The sequence below is a fragment of the Vespa crabro genome, chromosome 17, assembly GCF_910589235.1.
Source record: "Vespa crabro chromosome 17, iyVesCrab1.2, whole genome shotgun sequence".
NCBI classification, from domain to species: domain Eukaryota; kingdom Metazoa; phylum Arthropoda; class Insecta; order Hymenoptera; family Vespidae; genus Vespa; species Vespa crabro.
Genome location: NC_060971.1, coordinates 3,108,470 through 3,124,172, shown reverse-complemented (window position 1 = coordinate 3,124,172; position 15,703 = coordinate 3,108,470). Strand labels below are relative to the sequence as shown.

Genomic DNA, 15,703 nt, shown 5'->3' with positions numbered 1-15,703 from the left:
AGTAATACATATTAATAAAGAACTTTTATTTTTATTATTAGTGTACACATATTTATATATATATATATATATATATATATATATATATATATATATATATATAATATGGCATACCTTCATCATTTTTAATTAATAAATAAAGAAAATATATTAGCACAACATAAATTAGCATAATTAGAGATCAGATATTAGTTTATTTATTACTTTTAACAATTAAATTATGTTATTGTTAAAGTGGATAAGCAACGATGTGATAATAAATTTCACTAATTTACCAATTAAACTAGTATCAAGTTTATCGAATGTTTTTTTTAATTATATTTAAAAAGTTAATAATAATCGCATATTACTTTTGAAATTAGTTTTGGAATAATATTTCTTGTTATTTAAAAAGATAATTTATCATTTTTGTTTTATTTTGTTTTTTCCTTTTTTTTTTTTTTCTCTTTTTTTTTTCATAAAAGTTATTAAATTTGTAATCATGGCGCCCTCTCCGGTCGCATATTTTTTTAACCAGATGGGGCATATATACAATTCTGAACTTCATTTCGTCAATTAACTTTTAAAATCTGTTATTGAGTAAAGGAAAATTCTAACAGATGGCGTTGTGTCGAATAGTAACCAGTAGTAACCGACGCTTACCAATGTTTGGCGGTTCTGCTTGATTATTTCTTTAATTCTATAATATTTTCGGATTATCTATATTATATTAAATAATTTAAATCTTAAATGTGTCAAGTGTATCATTCGTAAATCGTTAATGATCCGTTTAATATTCGTGAGTTTGAAAAATTTCTAACAATGTTGTAGAAAACGGTGAACTAACCTGAACGCTTTTGTTTATTATCTCATATATTTTTTTTTCTATCTCTGTTGTATATACACATATTTTATTAGAAATAATTCAGAAAATGCAAAAATATTTTAATCCATAATAATAAGTGTAGATGAAATTTTAAAAATTTACTCGTGAAAATTAAAGTGATACTAATGTGTACAACAAAGTTTTTTTTAATGATTAAATCAAAGTAATTAAGATAATATATCTATGGAATATAATTCATCGGTCGTCATATTTAATAATAAGAAAAGTTATGTGAATCATTTAATGTTATATGGAATCACAGTGTGATTAATAGTTCCTGCTGATGGAAGAAAAAGGATAATGAGCGATTCGGATGATACGGACGTCCTACTCCTTATCCCACCTGATCTCTTCCTTGTACCATCATCCTCTGATTCTGACATTAGTACAAAACAGTGTTATGAAAAAGTAAATCGTTCTAATGGAAGAAGAGGAGTTATATCAGAGTTAGTTGGTCATATGCAATCATTAGAGAATAGAATTTCTGCTATCGAATCTAAAGATAACAGTTTGGATATATCATTATTGAACAATTCATTGGATTCTCAAACACAAGAAAACGGATATTTCTATCATAAACAATCAAGCAGAAGTAATATCTCCGTAAGTCAACCATCCAGTTTGCAGACTAGTCCCATCAAACCTCGCAAGTCCTCCTCAGTTCCTTCTACGCCTATTAGGTACGTATCATCCAATCGTATTAATTCAAATGAAAATGATATAAGATCGAATCATTATATTCTGAAAACTAATAATACTAACCAAGTTAATACTAACGCATGTAATCACGAAAAGCATGAGGTTTTAAAGTCTCATTCTGATACTCACGTGGTACCATCTGTTTTTTATCATCCTGGAATGATCCCGCATGTTGCTGATAATTTTATCATAAGGGAATCTTCTTCTGTTTCAAATGATAACAAAAGTGCAAATAATATGTACAATAAAGCATGTGATAAATCATATTTAGTACCATCTACCTCGAATTTGCTTAGTACAATAGGAAACCGTGTTGTGGACTCTTCTAAAAAGATAGTAAACATGGAAATTTCTGAAGTTGATGAATTAATTCAAGAAATGGAGGCTACAGATTTGGAATTATCTAAAAGAATAAATGGTGCTAATTCCTATCAATGTAATCAGAAAAAGTTGGATTCATTTCTTCAAAAACAAACTATTGGTCAAGGCAATAATGAAATCGAGGCTACTTCTATGATTTCTAAAAATCGAGGAATTCATGCTTATACTGATATATCATTAAAGACCTGTCCAAATAGTTTATTTCAATTAGATGAAACTGATAAATTAATTTCTGATTTTAAACAATGGGAAGAAAGAATTCGTCAAACGGTTCCTGATAAGAGTCATAATCTTCAAAATACAAATGATAATCCTGCTAATAATATAGAATTATTACATAATAAGAAAACCACTGACATTATCACATCTATGCCAGAATCAAATCAAATTAGATTTAAGAGAAATGAAATAGGTGGTACTAATGCAAAGGAAATGCAAGAAAATGTAACGAGCATTTTAGAAAATCCTGAAGGGATACATAATAGTAATGGACAAAATAAATATACAATAGTTCCTGAAGTTACAGAGACTAAATCTGAACTTTTAACAAATATTTGTACAAAATCACTTTATACCAGTAGTTTACAAGATATTGTCAAAGATACAGAACCATCATTGAGGTACTTTTTTAAGCGTTAAGATTTATTTTATATTATTTCTTTCTATCTCATAAGAAAATGTAATATTTAATAAGATTTCTTTTCTTGTTCTTTACAAGGCCACAAAAATTATTATCTTTATCAGACTTTTGGGATAATAATACCAATAAATCACAAGGAGAAATGATTAGAATTAAATTAGAAGAAGAAAAATTTCGAAGAGAGGTATGATTGAATTTGTTTTGAAAATTTTAATTTTGAAAAATTAAATTTGTCCCTAAAAATAATCCTTATTTTAGCATTGCGAGATATTAATTCAGGAACTTCAAAAACGTTTATTGGAACATCAAGAAAAGCTCGCAGTTGCTGTTAGAGTAGATTATGAAAAGGATGTATTAATTTCACAATTTAACAATGCATGGTCGAAAATAAAACAACGTGTTCAGATATTGGAAAGAGAACGCGATGATTTAGAAAAGAATCTTCATAATATTAATGAAAAGCATCAATCTGAAATAAATGAATTTCAATCGCAAATAAAACGTTGCGAGGGAGAATTATCGAAAGCATTAGATCTCGCAGCTGGTTATAAAGAGAAAAGTGATAGTTTGATGAAAGAAAAAATTGATTTGTTAAAAGTTCATGCGGATGAATTAGAAAATTCTAAATCATTGATTCAGGAAACAGAAAATAGATATCAACAAATTAAAGGGGAATATAATAAATTAATTGAAACCAATCGTCAAACCGATGAAAGTTTAAAGAATATACAACAGGAATTAAATAGGGAACGTTTACGAGGTAACGAAGTGAAGAATGAAATGAGCGTAATACATAAAGCGTTAGATACTTGCGAAGCAGAATTGACAATACTTAAACAAGAAAAGGAAAATTTACAGCTTAAAATTAAAGAAGAAATTAATAGAAATAATATTCTAGAACAGAAGAACGTTTTTTTACTTAATTCTTTGGACGATGCAAAAAAAGCAGAAGTACAGTATCAATTAAGAATATAATCTGATATATATATATATATATATATGTGTGTGTGTTTAATTCTAATGTAATAATTTTATTAATTGAATGTATTAATTTAGAGATTAGCGAAGGAAGAAAAAAAATCATTGGAGGAACAACAGGTAAAAATGAGAAGCGAATTACAAGAGGTCTATCAAAAACAAGTCGATGAAGTAGTAAAAGCAAAGTTACAAGAGTTTCAAACGCAACTCGATTCGGCTGAATTAGAATTCGTTGAAGAATTAAAATCAAGGCAACAGGTTATAGCCGAATGTGCTGCAAGAAAAATCAAAGAAATTATCGATAAGTAAGGGAGCAAATTTTATTTGAAAAAAAAAAAAAAAAAAAAAAAAAAAAAGAAAAAAAATTAATTTCCATTATATAATATATGTATATATATATATATATAAATAATAATCACGATAATTAATAATATACGCAAATTATTTTACAAATATTCGTAGACATCGATTAGAAATTAATTTATTAGAAGAAAAGCACAAAGAAGAGAAACGATTGTGCGAATTGCAATTGGCACAAGCGGTACAAAAGTCATCCTTATTAGAAATGCATTTGAATTCTCAACGTGCCAATAAATCTCAATTGGCAGAACAATTGCATTCGGTTATGCAAAAACAATGGCAACAAGCGTTACATATAATATCAGGTATAATCGAGATCGACGTTTCATAACTTTCATATTTAATTTTTATTCGATGATACGTTTCATCTCCTTTTTCATTTTTCTTTTTTTTTTTTTCTCTATTGCTTTTCCTTTTCCTTTCTTTCCTTTCCTTTCCTTCATTTTTTTTTTTTTTTTTTTTATCATTCATAATTTTTCGCAATCATATTGTAGGTGGTAATATCGAGAATCTGTCACCATTAGAAAGATTAACGGCGGAGAAATTTTTCGAGAGCAAAATACCTAAAGAATCTGTATCAAATTGTCAAATAAAAATTTCACAGGAACCGTCGTCGACAACACCGACGTCGTCATCCAGAATTCAAAACATTCAGAATGATCGTAATCGTAATGAAAATTTGATCGATATTCCATTGTCAAATAAAAAAGATTCGAAAGAAGATCTTCGAAAATATATCAAACTTGTAAGAATGTTTATTAAAGTATAAATTAATCGAAGAATATTTTTAAATGTATTTATAATAAGATTAATTCGTAGATCGCCGAAATGCAAGAGCCTAAAGAGGAATATACGAATTTTTTCGAAAACATATCGAGCCCGCAAATTTGTCGTGAAGTTCCACGAAAGCATTATACGAAGAAAGAATTAAGTATAACGAACGAAGATAGTATTTTATTGCAGGCAACCTCGGAGGTTTGTTACTCTCTCTCTCTCTCTCTCTTTCTCTCCCTCTCTCTCTCTCTCTTTAAATGAATCGATTAATTAAACACGATGAAATAGTAAATAAATTTCATTATAGGGTTCGGCACACGATTGCAGCGAATATATACCTGTACCACAAAAGTTCAACAGTAAGATCGAGCAACAAAGAAATAAGCCACCATGGAAATGATGTTCGATTCGAGAACACATAATCGATAATAATTCTGGCATAGATGAAGTCGATCATACAAGAGTATGGCTTCGTTGCAGTATAATTAACTAGCAATAATTAAAAAAAAAAAAAAAAAAAAAAAAAAAAAAAAAAAAAAAAAAAAAAAAAAAAAAATATCGAATGACGCTTTTTTTATCTCTCTCTCTCTCACTCTCTACTTTTTTCTCTTTTTTCTTTTTTTGTTGTATTTTTTTTTTTTTTTTTTTCTTTTTTTCTTTTTAACGAACATTCCACATATTTAAGATCGAAGATATTTAATACAGTATTTTTCTACCACGAATAATTCATGTAACTTTACCTCTTTCATCCTTTCTACATATAATATAAGTTTCATCGTTAATTAATAATACCGACAACATAATTACGTTGCTATGCCTGAAGCAGAGGAAAAGGATGTACGATAAGACAAACGTATTTCATTGATAGTACAAGAATTTATCTCGAGTTTCGTAAGTCGAAGAACGGACCTTTTTCGTTTTCATTTTCTACAGTGATTTATAGAAATTTATTCTTCTACCTCTATAAATCCAATTTGATTTCTTCTTTTTTCTTTTTTTTTTTTTTTATATATATATATATAGAAAAAGTAAATTATATAATACGAAATATATATTAAATATACTATATGACATGTTAATATTTTAATATATAAAAACAAATATGTCATATAATATAGTTAATATAACATATGTTTCATATTATATAATTAAATTATATTATATTAAATATATAATAAATTATATTTAGCAAATATTAAAATTTCGATATAAATTATCACTCATTGTTTACGATATAATGAGAACTTCACATGGGAGAGATTTATTTTGGATGAATCAATTTGATTAAATTATTTGTGTTTTGATATTTCTAGTCCTTTTCTATCTATCATAGAATCAGAGATATGAACTAAAGTTGTCATAAATATAAGACTATTGCGTGTTTCACAGTTTATCATAATTATTCGATTAAACTTTTATTGAATTGCAATATAATAGCAATATCTCGTGAATAATAATAGTTCAATCAATGTTACGTATCAAAATAGTATAGTAAACGAGTTCGAGTGTGGTGATACTTATTATGCGTCTCGAAGTGTTGTTCTAAAACTTCTTGCTAACTTAAAGGAGTAGAGAACGTTTATGCGATTAGAGACAGCGAGATACAATGAAACGAATTGAAATAAGAGAAAAAGAAAAAATATCTCTAAGAAGAAATTTTCAAAGAAGATAAAAAATTATGTAGATCTAATTTAAAGGTATGAACAAATCATATTAATTATTTATTATTATATATATATCATTCTGATGAAATAAAAATTTTATTATATTACAAAAAGAGAATAGTTTATAATATTAAACTAATTAATATTATTTCCATAATTTACAATTTAAAAAATAAAGATATTAATTAATGACAATTAACTTAAATATATAGATAAATAAATATTAAATATAACTTGAATTTAATCTCCGATCAGAATAATGAAGTAAATTATTAATTTGATATAATCCTAATCATTCGGAAGATCTAATTACTATTATAAATAAAAGATAATTGTTTAATACCAAATAATTTACATAGATAAACACATTAACTGTATAAATATAATTATCTCTTGTCCAAATAAGACGAAGTTAATCGTTAATTTCATATCATTCTAATCATTAGAGAAAAACAAAAAAAAAATCGAATTATTACGAATAACAGATTAGCTAAATTAGCTAACTAAAAATAGCAATTACATATTAGTCCAATTACGTATTATCTATTCCTCGTAATCTTGACTTATCGAACATTTTCATATAATAAACTGTTCAACATAATAAACTGTTATCAATGGATAATTTGATTTCTCAGAAAAGTGTAACACCAAGAAGAGAAGATAAAGAAGAAAAAGGAAAGAAGAGATTTTCTTCGATCGTATAGTTTCGATCAAGGATAATATAACACGCCTACGAGAAAATCCTGGAATAAGTTGGCGCCGTTTATGAGGATCTTATGTGCGACGTGGAGAACAAGTTGCCGATTGAAAACGAAAGAGAAGGAAGAATGCAAAGGGAGGAACGTGATAGTGAGTCTATCCCTCCCTCTTTCATTCTCTCTCTCTCTCTCTCTCTCTCTTTATATATATATATATATATATCTTTCTCTTTTTCTCTTTCTCTATGGCGCCTCACAGAGATAGAGTAGGTAGTAGTCATGAGAGCTCGTTCGTTCTTCACGCTCGCTTCGTGGCCTTTTAGTAGTCGGCTGGTTGGCGAGTTTCGTTCCACGAAGAAGCGCGACAGTTTCGTGTGCGTGTCTCATCGTGACTCTCGTGGCACGAACTCGAACGTGAGTGCACGAGGAGAATGCATCGTGTTGGAATAAAACGTTTCGAGTTCCTCGATTCTCTGATCGTTCTCTCATTGTTGCTCGCTTCTTTGATCGACGATACCGGGGGCGTCTGGAAAAGACGAGAGGACAAAACGAAATGTCCAAGAGTCAAGGGAATACGAAACTTTGATATAACGGAGGTAATAGAAAATTTTAGGATCCTATTCAATACGAATTACTTTTTTTTTTTTTTTAATTTCTTTTTTTTCTTTTTTTTTTTTTTCTTTTTTCTTTTTCTTTTTTCTTTTTCTTTTCCACGCAAAAGTTCATCATCTCTTTCGATCGCTTGGCATTACTTTGTCTTCCTTTTTTTTTTTTTTTTTTTTTTTTTTTTTTTTTTAATAGCAGAACGTTGGTCAGATAGAGGTAATTAAATAGAAAAAAAAAAAAAAAAAACAAAGAGAAAAAAAAGGAAAAATATGAGAAAGAGAAAGAGAGAAAAATAAAAGAAAAATTATCTCTCACCCTGTGATTTTTCGATTTCACAATTGTTTTAAATGGAAACGTTCGTTCTCTTCGTCTATTGACATATGATAAAATCCATCCATTTATTAGCCGCTAATATTGCAGCTTTCCGGATTGACAATGAACGGTAATTTAGCATCGACCAGTCAGCAGAGTAAATAGCGTTCCGCGCCGATTCGAATTGCAATTTAATTGTCCCGGCACTCTGATCTTCCGCGATATTGAAAACGATGTTTTCTCGATCGTTTCGAACCCGTGCCAAAAAAGTGACAGCGATAATAATTTTCTTTCGAACATCTAACAAATTGATATGCATTGTAAAATTTTTTGACCCTCCATGCTAACGTAACAATAATAATTTGTACAAGAAATGTTATTGGTCATCTCTATCTCTCTTTCTCTCTCTCTCGCTCTCTCTGTCTGTATCTCTCTTCTCTCTCCTCTCTTTTTATATATATATATATATATATATATATATCTATATAAACCGAATTTTCAGTAAATTTATTTTTAGATTGTCGAGTGGAAAACAGTTTCTACTATGACGCATGAATTTTGTTCATATTTATATTACATATGAATCATTAGATTCGAATAATTAATATATTCGAGTATTGATAGACATTTATTTTTCAAGTAAAGTTTAATACATATATACTATACATAGACACATATAACTTATTATTATTGATTTTATTCGATTATTACTTTTTGAAAAAAATTTTATGTATATATTATTATTAAACATATACTTGTGTGCGTGCGTGCGTGTGTGTGTATGTGTGTGTGTGTATTTATTAAAAGTTCATTCATTTGAATTTTTATCGTACATAATTACAGGGTATATACTTGCGGTTCGATTGAGACTTTAAATGACTAATTTGATTACGAGCTCGCAATTATCGCATCCGGATCTGAATTATCTTTCGTGAGGTCAACGAGATAACCATTGTACTAAATCCAATGATCCTTGATAGTATACGAATCCGATGTTGTTTTCAAACTATTTTCTTGACCCATTCTAAATGTATTTAGAAAGAAAAAGTAGTTTGTCCGGATGGCTAACTTGGAAGTACGCTTCAAGTAAGAACGACTACGGCTAAGATGGTTCACCTAAAAATAGCTTGTTCGCATTAAGAATTCGTTGATATTAGGTCATTTTATGAAAATAAATTAATAAAATATTTGACACATTGAAGAATGTTACACCTTTATACAAAAAAAAAAAAAAAAAAAAGAACATTGCTTGCAAACTATTCTAATAAATTAAAGACGATTTTTTTTTTCTTTTTTCTTATTAGAAAGTTATTAGTAGTCGGTTAATCGAAAATCAAAAAAAAAAAAAAAAAAAAAAAAAGAGAAAAAAAGTAAAAATAAAATTATTGTACATTGAAATGTAATAAATCATTATATTGTTATAACGTTATAGTTTCTCGGATCGTGGTACATTGTGCAGTATTATGCTAGCTCCGAGGAAGCTCTCATTTATAGATGTATGAGAGCCGAATTGTCGGTGTCGTCTGAGAGCGCAGAAGTTACTATGAATTTCACGTATAGTTTTACCGATGATCCGATCAATGAACAACTCGTTGGTAATATCACATGGAAAATTCCTTCACCTGAGCTTCCAGCACATTGGGTTCATGCGGAATTTCCCTGTGAGTTTCGAATGTCTCTTTGTTTTCTTTTTATTAACGTTCAAACTTCATTGAATAATTCATATTTTCTGCGTAATACATTATGAATCACACTTTTAGATGAAGAAATATATAATACTTATATATTGGATTCCGATTATAAAACTTGGGCCTTACTGATGCACTGTGCCGAAAAAAATAAGAGTCCCCGTTATTTGTCTAGTTTCATTATGAGTAGACAGCCTAGTCTAGGGGTAAATGTAATTTCTTATCTTCGTGAAAAATTACCGAAGTAAGTAGGCTTAAACGTTTCATTTCTACGATTGCAAAAATTTTTTTTCTAACTGTGAAATTGTATTTTTTGGTGTTTTTTTTTTTTTTTTTTTTTTTTTTTTTTTATATAACTGTTAATTATATCACAGATTAATGTAGCATGAGATCAATAGATAAAAATGATTGAATTAGAAGACAAATATTTTTTTACGATGAATAAATGCGCATAACGTTTCATTATTGATTTAATAAAAATATACATTGTGTTAACAGGTATGATATAGATTTGGAGTATATGTTTCCTATGGAACAAAAACAATGCAATCAAACGGATATACCGCCATACAGTATATCTTTCGTTCCAATATCGACGGACAAGAAAATTAATTCTAGCAGAAGACATTTATTAAAACGAAAACACAGACGGCTTTAAAATACGATTAAATAATTAATTATGTTCATACATATGTATATCGCATAATATTATAATTACAGGAATGACGACGATACTTTAAGTTAATCAGTTATCAATTTAATTATTATATTCAAATAATATATCTTTTTTTATTTATAATTATATAATTGTAATAAAGCGTTATCGTTTTTTTTTTTTTTTAGATATATATATATATATAGATTTCGTCAAGATGTTATAATTAAATATATAAATATATAGGCATTATTTTTTGAACATCTCTTTTATTAGAATATATAAAACGATAAGTAGAATAAAAGTTGTTCAGTTTGAAAGAGAAATTTTATAGTGAAAAAATAATTTTTTTTTTGTATTATTAATGCATTATTATTAATTAAAATTTTTCTATTTGTTATTATTATATATATAATTAAATAGTATTAATGATAAGTATTTATGATAAATAGATAATAATAAGTATTTAAAATGAGTAAATAAAAAAACATGAAACATGATAAGTCATATATTGGAACAACGAACATTTTATTAAAAATTAACATTCCTAAGTATGTTTAATTAGTTTTGTTACATATGAACCTTTCTTATACTTATAATATATTCATTTGATATAATATATTGATATAATATATCGATATAATAAAAGTTAATCTGTATAAAAATTTGCGTAATATATGTCAATTGGATCAGGGTAATATTTCGATTATTATTATATAATTGTTAAAAAGTGGAAGTGCATTGTTTCAATATTATATTTTCTAATTTGTATTTGAAATATATATATATATATATATATATATATATATATATATATATATATATTTCATATGGAATTCTGTAATTGTTGACAAATATTAGATTTTGCATCTAACAATTGTTAATAATAGCATAGTCCGTTTAAAGAATAGCCATAGTCGTCATTGGTGTTAGGATTTCGAATGCTGGGGCTTAGAACAGTTTGAGAATCTTCTCCAGATTTTGATCTTTGAGTTTCTCATTTTTCTTTCGTTTTTTTTTTTTACACATCCCAATGTCAGCAATGGCAACCAGGTAAGTTAGAGTGTATTTTTCTGTTATGATGCCTTCTGCAAGGCATTTTGACAGCTTCACATTTGTGAAATCTGCAGATAGAACTAAAAGTGGTTTTTTTTTTGTATTCTTTAATTTTTTTTTTTTTTTTCGTTGCGATCAGTAACAAAGCAGCTACTCGTGCTGTTGATCCTGAAGATATTACAGAAGTCATCATAGGGACTTGAAAAAATCTGAATCAAGCAGCATTAACTTTGGCTAACTTTGGTTGATATTCTGAGGTCATTACTAATATAATGCAAAGTAATGCAAAATAGAAGCAACTATTCTTGGAATAGTCAATGTTTTCGTGTTTAAAGGGACGTCCAATGCTTTCTTCTCTTTCATGAGCAGTATAATTTGTTTCAGAACATTTCCAGATGTCTGAATAATTTTATAAGCAACTCCATGAAATATGAATGTAATGAATATCTTGATCAAAGTATTCATCGCTGATAAATTCTTATCAATCCCCATTCTTGATATGGTTTTCCTTTTTTCTATTTCTGTATAATAGTATCAGAGTACATCTTGATTCTTTTGAATCATTGTGTAGCTTTTTTTGGACAATGGTTTTAGAGTTGTAACATTATAAGACTTCCTCCATGACTCACAAAATTTTTATGCCAGTAGTTTTTCATTTAAAATGTTCTATTTAAACTGTTAACTTCATCGTCTTCTAGCCCCAGCTTATTTTTATTATTTAAACTTCCATTAACAATAAGTTGCGTTCGAATTCCGTCTGGTAATATAGAACATATTAAAAAAAGCACAGACAAATTTTGCATATATATTTTTTCTTCTAAACGGAATGTACATGAATTATTTATTTATTAAATGATAATATAAGAAAATTTTATTTTATGATTGTCAAAGATTCAACTTAAAATAATAAAAATTGCAGACGGTTTAAAAATATAAAGATTTATAATTATGAACATAATTAATCGTTCATTTTTTTGTATTATTTAATTAATGAATTAATTATTGCCTTAGTACAATTAAAAATGTATATAATTAAAATTATATAATATATATTTCTAAGAAAATACATTTTTGTAGTTTGTATAATCCTCTAAATACAAGATCATATTTTTCAGTACTTAGATCGGTTTATGTAGAAAGTTAGCTTACAAATTGTTTTCATAAGCTTCATTAATTGTTTTTAAGTGAAATCTTTAGATAATGACATCATAAAAATGTATCATATTTTATGGCAACTAATATTTAGAATAATACATATTTAATAATTACTGGCGTTATTAAATAATAGATTTATAAATATTATATTACTAAACTATATGACTGAAAAACATATATATTGAAATTATATAAAAGAACTTAATTCTTGGAGACAATAATATCTAAAACATTGTTATAACGATACTATTTCAAGTAAGTTAATATAACATTATTTTTAATGTTTGTACATCTTCTTCTGCAACTGTTAAATGCAATATTCAATTATATTCATCACTTTACTACATTATCATAATACATTAATACTTAATTACATATTTCTTAGCATTATCTATACAATGATTTATTGTATAAATAAGAATAAAAATGAATATTACTCATTTAGGAATATATTAAATTTACAAGAAATATATTACACAAAAGAATATGGACAAGAATATCGAATGTTATTATAGTTTCAAATTAATCTGTGATGCTTTGAAAAATCTTACAATGAGACATTAGCAAAGGCAGAAGAAGGCAAATGTATATCACATCATATAACTTTTCTGGTCTTTAAAATGTATACAATGAAATCATGCAAAGCCCGTATCAATTGTTATTTTCATTCTACAATTTTTGTTAAAGCAATCAATAAATTTATAATCATTATATTAGCAGATATCTGCTTTATATCCTTTTGTTTCCATCGATACAGCCATTGATTCAGTATAGTCTATATAACATATTCCATAGAATATTTTCTTTAAAATATTTTCAAATTCATTCACACATTTGAAGTAGTGAATTTATAGTTATATCCTTTTTTCCTTGATTAACATCGTATACCGATTTAATAACTTCTTTATCAATATTTGGAAACATTTCTGCAAGCTAGAAATATATAAAGAATATAAAAGTTATATACAATATCAAGATATATTAATAACATATATATTAATATTATAAAATACCTGTTTCAATTCAACTTCAGCATTTGGTAACAAGCTTGGTATAACAGGAGGTGTTGTAACTGCTGATATTGGTTGAGGTGATGTATATACGGGTGTATATGATGCCATACTAAACATCTTTGCAGATGGTACCATCATTACTGAAGGTCCAGGCATATACGGATGACATTTAGCCTAAAAAATAATTGCATAATTTCTTTGAATGGATTTAACGAAATTTAAAATAATATTTTTCAATCAATAAAATCAATCATAATTTACATATCTTTATAAAGACATTTACCGTATAACTGAAAACTAAATTGATCATGCCTTCCAAATTATCACCTTGTTTGCCACTGAGCGTATACCAATCTTCATGTGTTTCACCTCCTTGAAGAACTTTAGGTGGTATATCTATATGACCCCATGCAATTAATTCATCCATTACAAAAGAACATTCATCATATATCTCTATGTATATTTGTGTAACTCCTGGTGGTAAAAAACTATAAAGTATAATATAATTATAATAATATGACTTCATTTATATCTCTATTTTATCTTATGTAATAGAAAAAAAAAAGAAAAAAATATACAAACCATTGCATGACTTTATTCCAACGTGGATTTTTCCCTCCGTTTGAATCTGTATGCGTTTCATAAATTGAATGACCAACTCTTAACCTAACATATGGATCCATTCTTGTCATACCATAATTTTTCACTAATTTCGCCTGTAATTTATAATTTCACAAATTTACAAAAATATTTATCATAACATTAGCTTTGTAAAATATATTATCTATTAATTGTAAGAACTATAATTTAAATAAAAACTGTTTAATCTCTTCTTTTTTTTTTTTTTAATACAATCTAACCTGGGCAATTGTTATACTAAGTTTGCCCATACGTGGATCATGTAACATCGGATTCCTTTGCATTTGCAATTGTTGCAAAGCTAATGCAGCCTGTTGATCAGCTGCTTCTTGTTGTTGTTGTGCATTGCGATCTTCTAATTTTAAAAAGCCTTGTGGAAGAGGACCTACAAAAGCCTTAAGGAAAAGAAAGGAATGTCTGAGTCAAATATATAATATAGAACTTTTTGTATGACAATTTATATTAAACATTATATATGTTGATTTTTAAATAATTTTTACAATATGATAAAACGTTTGATTATAATTTCATTAATATTTCATATTAATATATCAATGGAATTAAAAATATTTACTTCTATGCATTAAAATTTTATAATATGTTTTACAAACTTTTGTATGTATTTTTTCTTATATATATATATATTTAACATTGCAGGATAAAAAGTAAATTATTTTTTATTTTCTTATTATTTCATTCCAATATGTATATACATATATATATATATAACATCTATATCTACATTGCAAGTAAAGATTGGAATCATTAATGACTCATAAATAGGAAACGTATATACAAGCAATGAGTAATTATAATATTTAAAATGAAAGTTATTAATTCATCGAATATAAGAATGAATTTCTCTTACTCGCTTCTTCCAATTTTTATATAATACTGCACGTGCATCAGTATCCATTACGATTGAAGAGATTATCACTTCAAAAAGATTAACTTCACTATTTCTTTACTTTTAAACGTTCATTGCAAATACGAAAGAACAACAATCTGTCAAATCTTGCAACTCACAATCATAAAGGACATATCCATACATAAACTTTTAATACACTTGGGTGAGTTTTAAATAAGTAACATAGAATGTACTTGTTTATTGGTGGATCATAAAATTTACTAGTAAGTTTGTCCAATCAGAAGCGTTCTAATGATGAGCAATCTACCAATCACTTTAATGTTACAACATAACCAATAAAACTAATTCCTTTTTATTATAATCCAAATTATTTTTGTATATATTAAGGCCCATTCATTATTTTTTTTTCTAAGCGTATATGACTACAATGAATAAAATATAAACTACGAATACAAATAGAGAACGCTGTCTCCATCAGGTCGTATCAGTGTTTTGGTTATATTGGTTATTTTTCTTTTTCACGATATAACAATTGGTTTCGTTTGAGTAGAGTAAGTAGTACAGTAGATTGTAAACTCACACTTTTCAATCTTTCATATGTATAATATTTTTCTTTGATGATAGTATATGTCTCGTAGTGATCCATGTTAGA

The 15,703-nt window shown here is 26.9% G+C and overlaps 3 protein-coding genes across 4 annotated transcripts; 2 read left to right on the top strand and 1 right to left on the bottom strand.

Annotated features, from left to right (window-relative positions):
• Positions 1 to 638: 638 nt before the first annotated feature.
• LOC124430091 (protein Daple-like) lies at positions 639 to 5,247 on the top strand. 2 transcript variants are annotated; one of them, XM_046976200.1, is made up of 8 exons: positions 639 to 2,565; positions 2,664 to 2,769; positions 2,844 to 3,536; positions 3,642 to 3,868; positions 4,026 to 4,228; positions 4,418 to 4,668; positions 4,743 to 4,898; positions 5,005 to 5,247. In XM_046976200.1, the coding sequence occupies exons 1-8, from the start codon at positions 1,166 to 1,168 to the stop codon at positions 5,095 to 5,097; spliced, it is 3,129 nt and encodes a 1,042-aa protein (XP_046832156.1). In that variant the 5' UTR covers positions 639 to 1,165; the 3' UTR covers positions 5,098 to 5,247. The 2 variants fall into 2 exon arrangements, 1 of the variants encoding a protein (XP_046832156.1); XR_006943649.1 differs by lacking the exon at positions 5,005 to 5,247 and having other exon boundaries at positions 4,528 to 4,668; positions 4,743 to 4,883.
• Positions 5,248 to 7,473: 2,226 nt separating this feature from the next.
• Positions 7,474 to 10,535, top strand: LOC124430092 (apolipoprotein D). Its single transcript, XM_046976201.1, has 4 exons — positions 7,474 to 7,655; positions 9,410 to 9,638; positions 9,738 to 9,909; positions 10,164 to 10,535. The coding sequence occupies exons 1-4, from the start codon at positions 7,491 to 7,493 to the stop codon at positions 10,321 to 10,323; spliced, it is 726 nt and encodes a 241-aa protein (XP_046832157.1). The 5' UTR covers positions 7,474 to 7,490; the 3' UTR covers positions 10,324 to 10,535.
• A 1,873-nt stretch (positions 10,536 to 12,408) lies between these two features.
• Positions 12,409 to 15,233, bottom strand: LOC124429954 (toll-interacting protein A-like). Its single transcript, XM_046975871.1, has 6 exons — positions 15,052 to 15,233; positions 14,405 to 14,578; positions 14,127 to 14,260; positions 13,828 to 14,032; positions 13,545 to 13,718; positions 12,409 to 13,464 (listed from the first exon to the last, which is right to left on the bottom strand). The coding sequence occupies exons 1-6, from the start codon at positions 15,097 to 15,099 to the stop codon at positions 13,354 to 13,356; spliced, it is 846 nt and encodes a 281-aa protein (XP_046831827.1). The 5' UTR covers positions 15,100 to 15,233; the 3' UTR covers positions 12,409 to 13,353.
• Positions 15,234 to 15,703: the final 470 nt, after the last annotated feature.

What these genes read in the sequence shown, in the direction of transcription:
- LOC124429954 (XM_046975871.1), bottom strand. Translation starts at nt 15,099, where the DNA reads ATGGATACTGATGCACGTGCAGTATTATATAAAAATTGGAAGAAGCGA. An exon ending in ATAAAAATTGGAAGAAGCGA is followed by an intron (nt 14,579 to 15,051) that starts GTAAGAGAAATT and finishes CTTTTCCTTAAG; the next exon opens with GCTTTTGTAGGTCCTCTTCC. An exon ending in CTGAAGTTGAATTGAAACAG is followed by an intron (nt 13,465 to 13,544) that starts GTATTTTATAAT and finishes ATATATTTCTAG; the next exon opens with CTTGCAGAAATGTTTCCAAA.
- LOC124430092 (XM_046976201.1), top strand. Translation starts at nt 7,491, where the DNA reads ATGCATCGTGTTGGAATAAAACGTTTCGAGTTCCTCGATTCTCTGATC. An exon ending in GGTTCATGCGGAATTTCCCT is followed by an intron (nt 9,639 to 9,737) that starts GTGAGTTTCGAA and finishes TCACACTTTTAG; the next exon opens with ATGAAGAAATATATAATACT. An exon ending in CTTCGTGAAAAATTACCGAA is followed by an intron (nt 9,910 to 10,163) that starts GTAAGTAGGCTT and finishes TTGTGTTAACAG; the next exon opens with GTATGATATAGATTTGGAGT.
- LOC124430091 (XM_046976200.1), top strand. Translation starts at nt 1,166, where the DNA reads ATGAGCGATTCGGATGATACGGACGTCCTACTCCTTATCCCACCTGAT. An exon ending in AGCGTTACATATAATATCAG is followed by an intron (nt 4,229 to 4,417) that starts GTATAATCGAGA and finishes ATCATATTGTAG; the next exon opens with GTGGTAATATCGAGAATCTG. An exon ending in TATTGCAGGCAACCTCGGAG is followed by an intron (nt 4,899 to 5,004) that starts GTTTGTTACTCT and finishes ATTTCATTATAG; the next exon opens with GGTTCGGCACACGATTGCAG.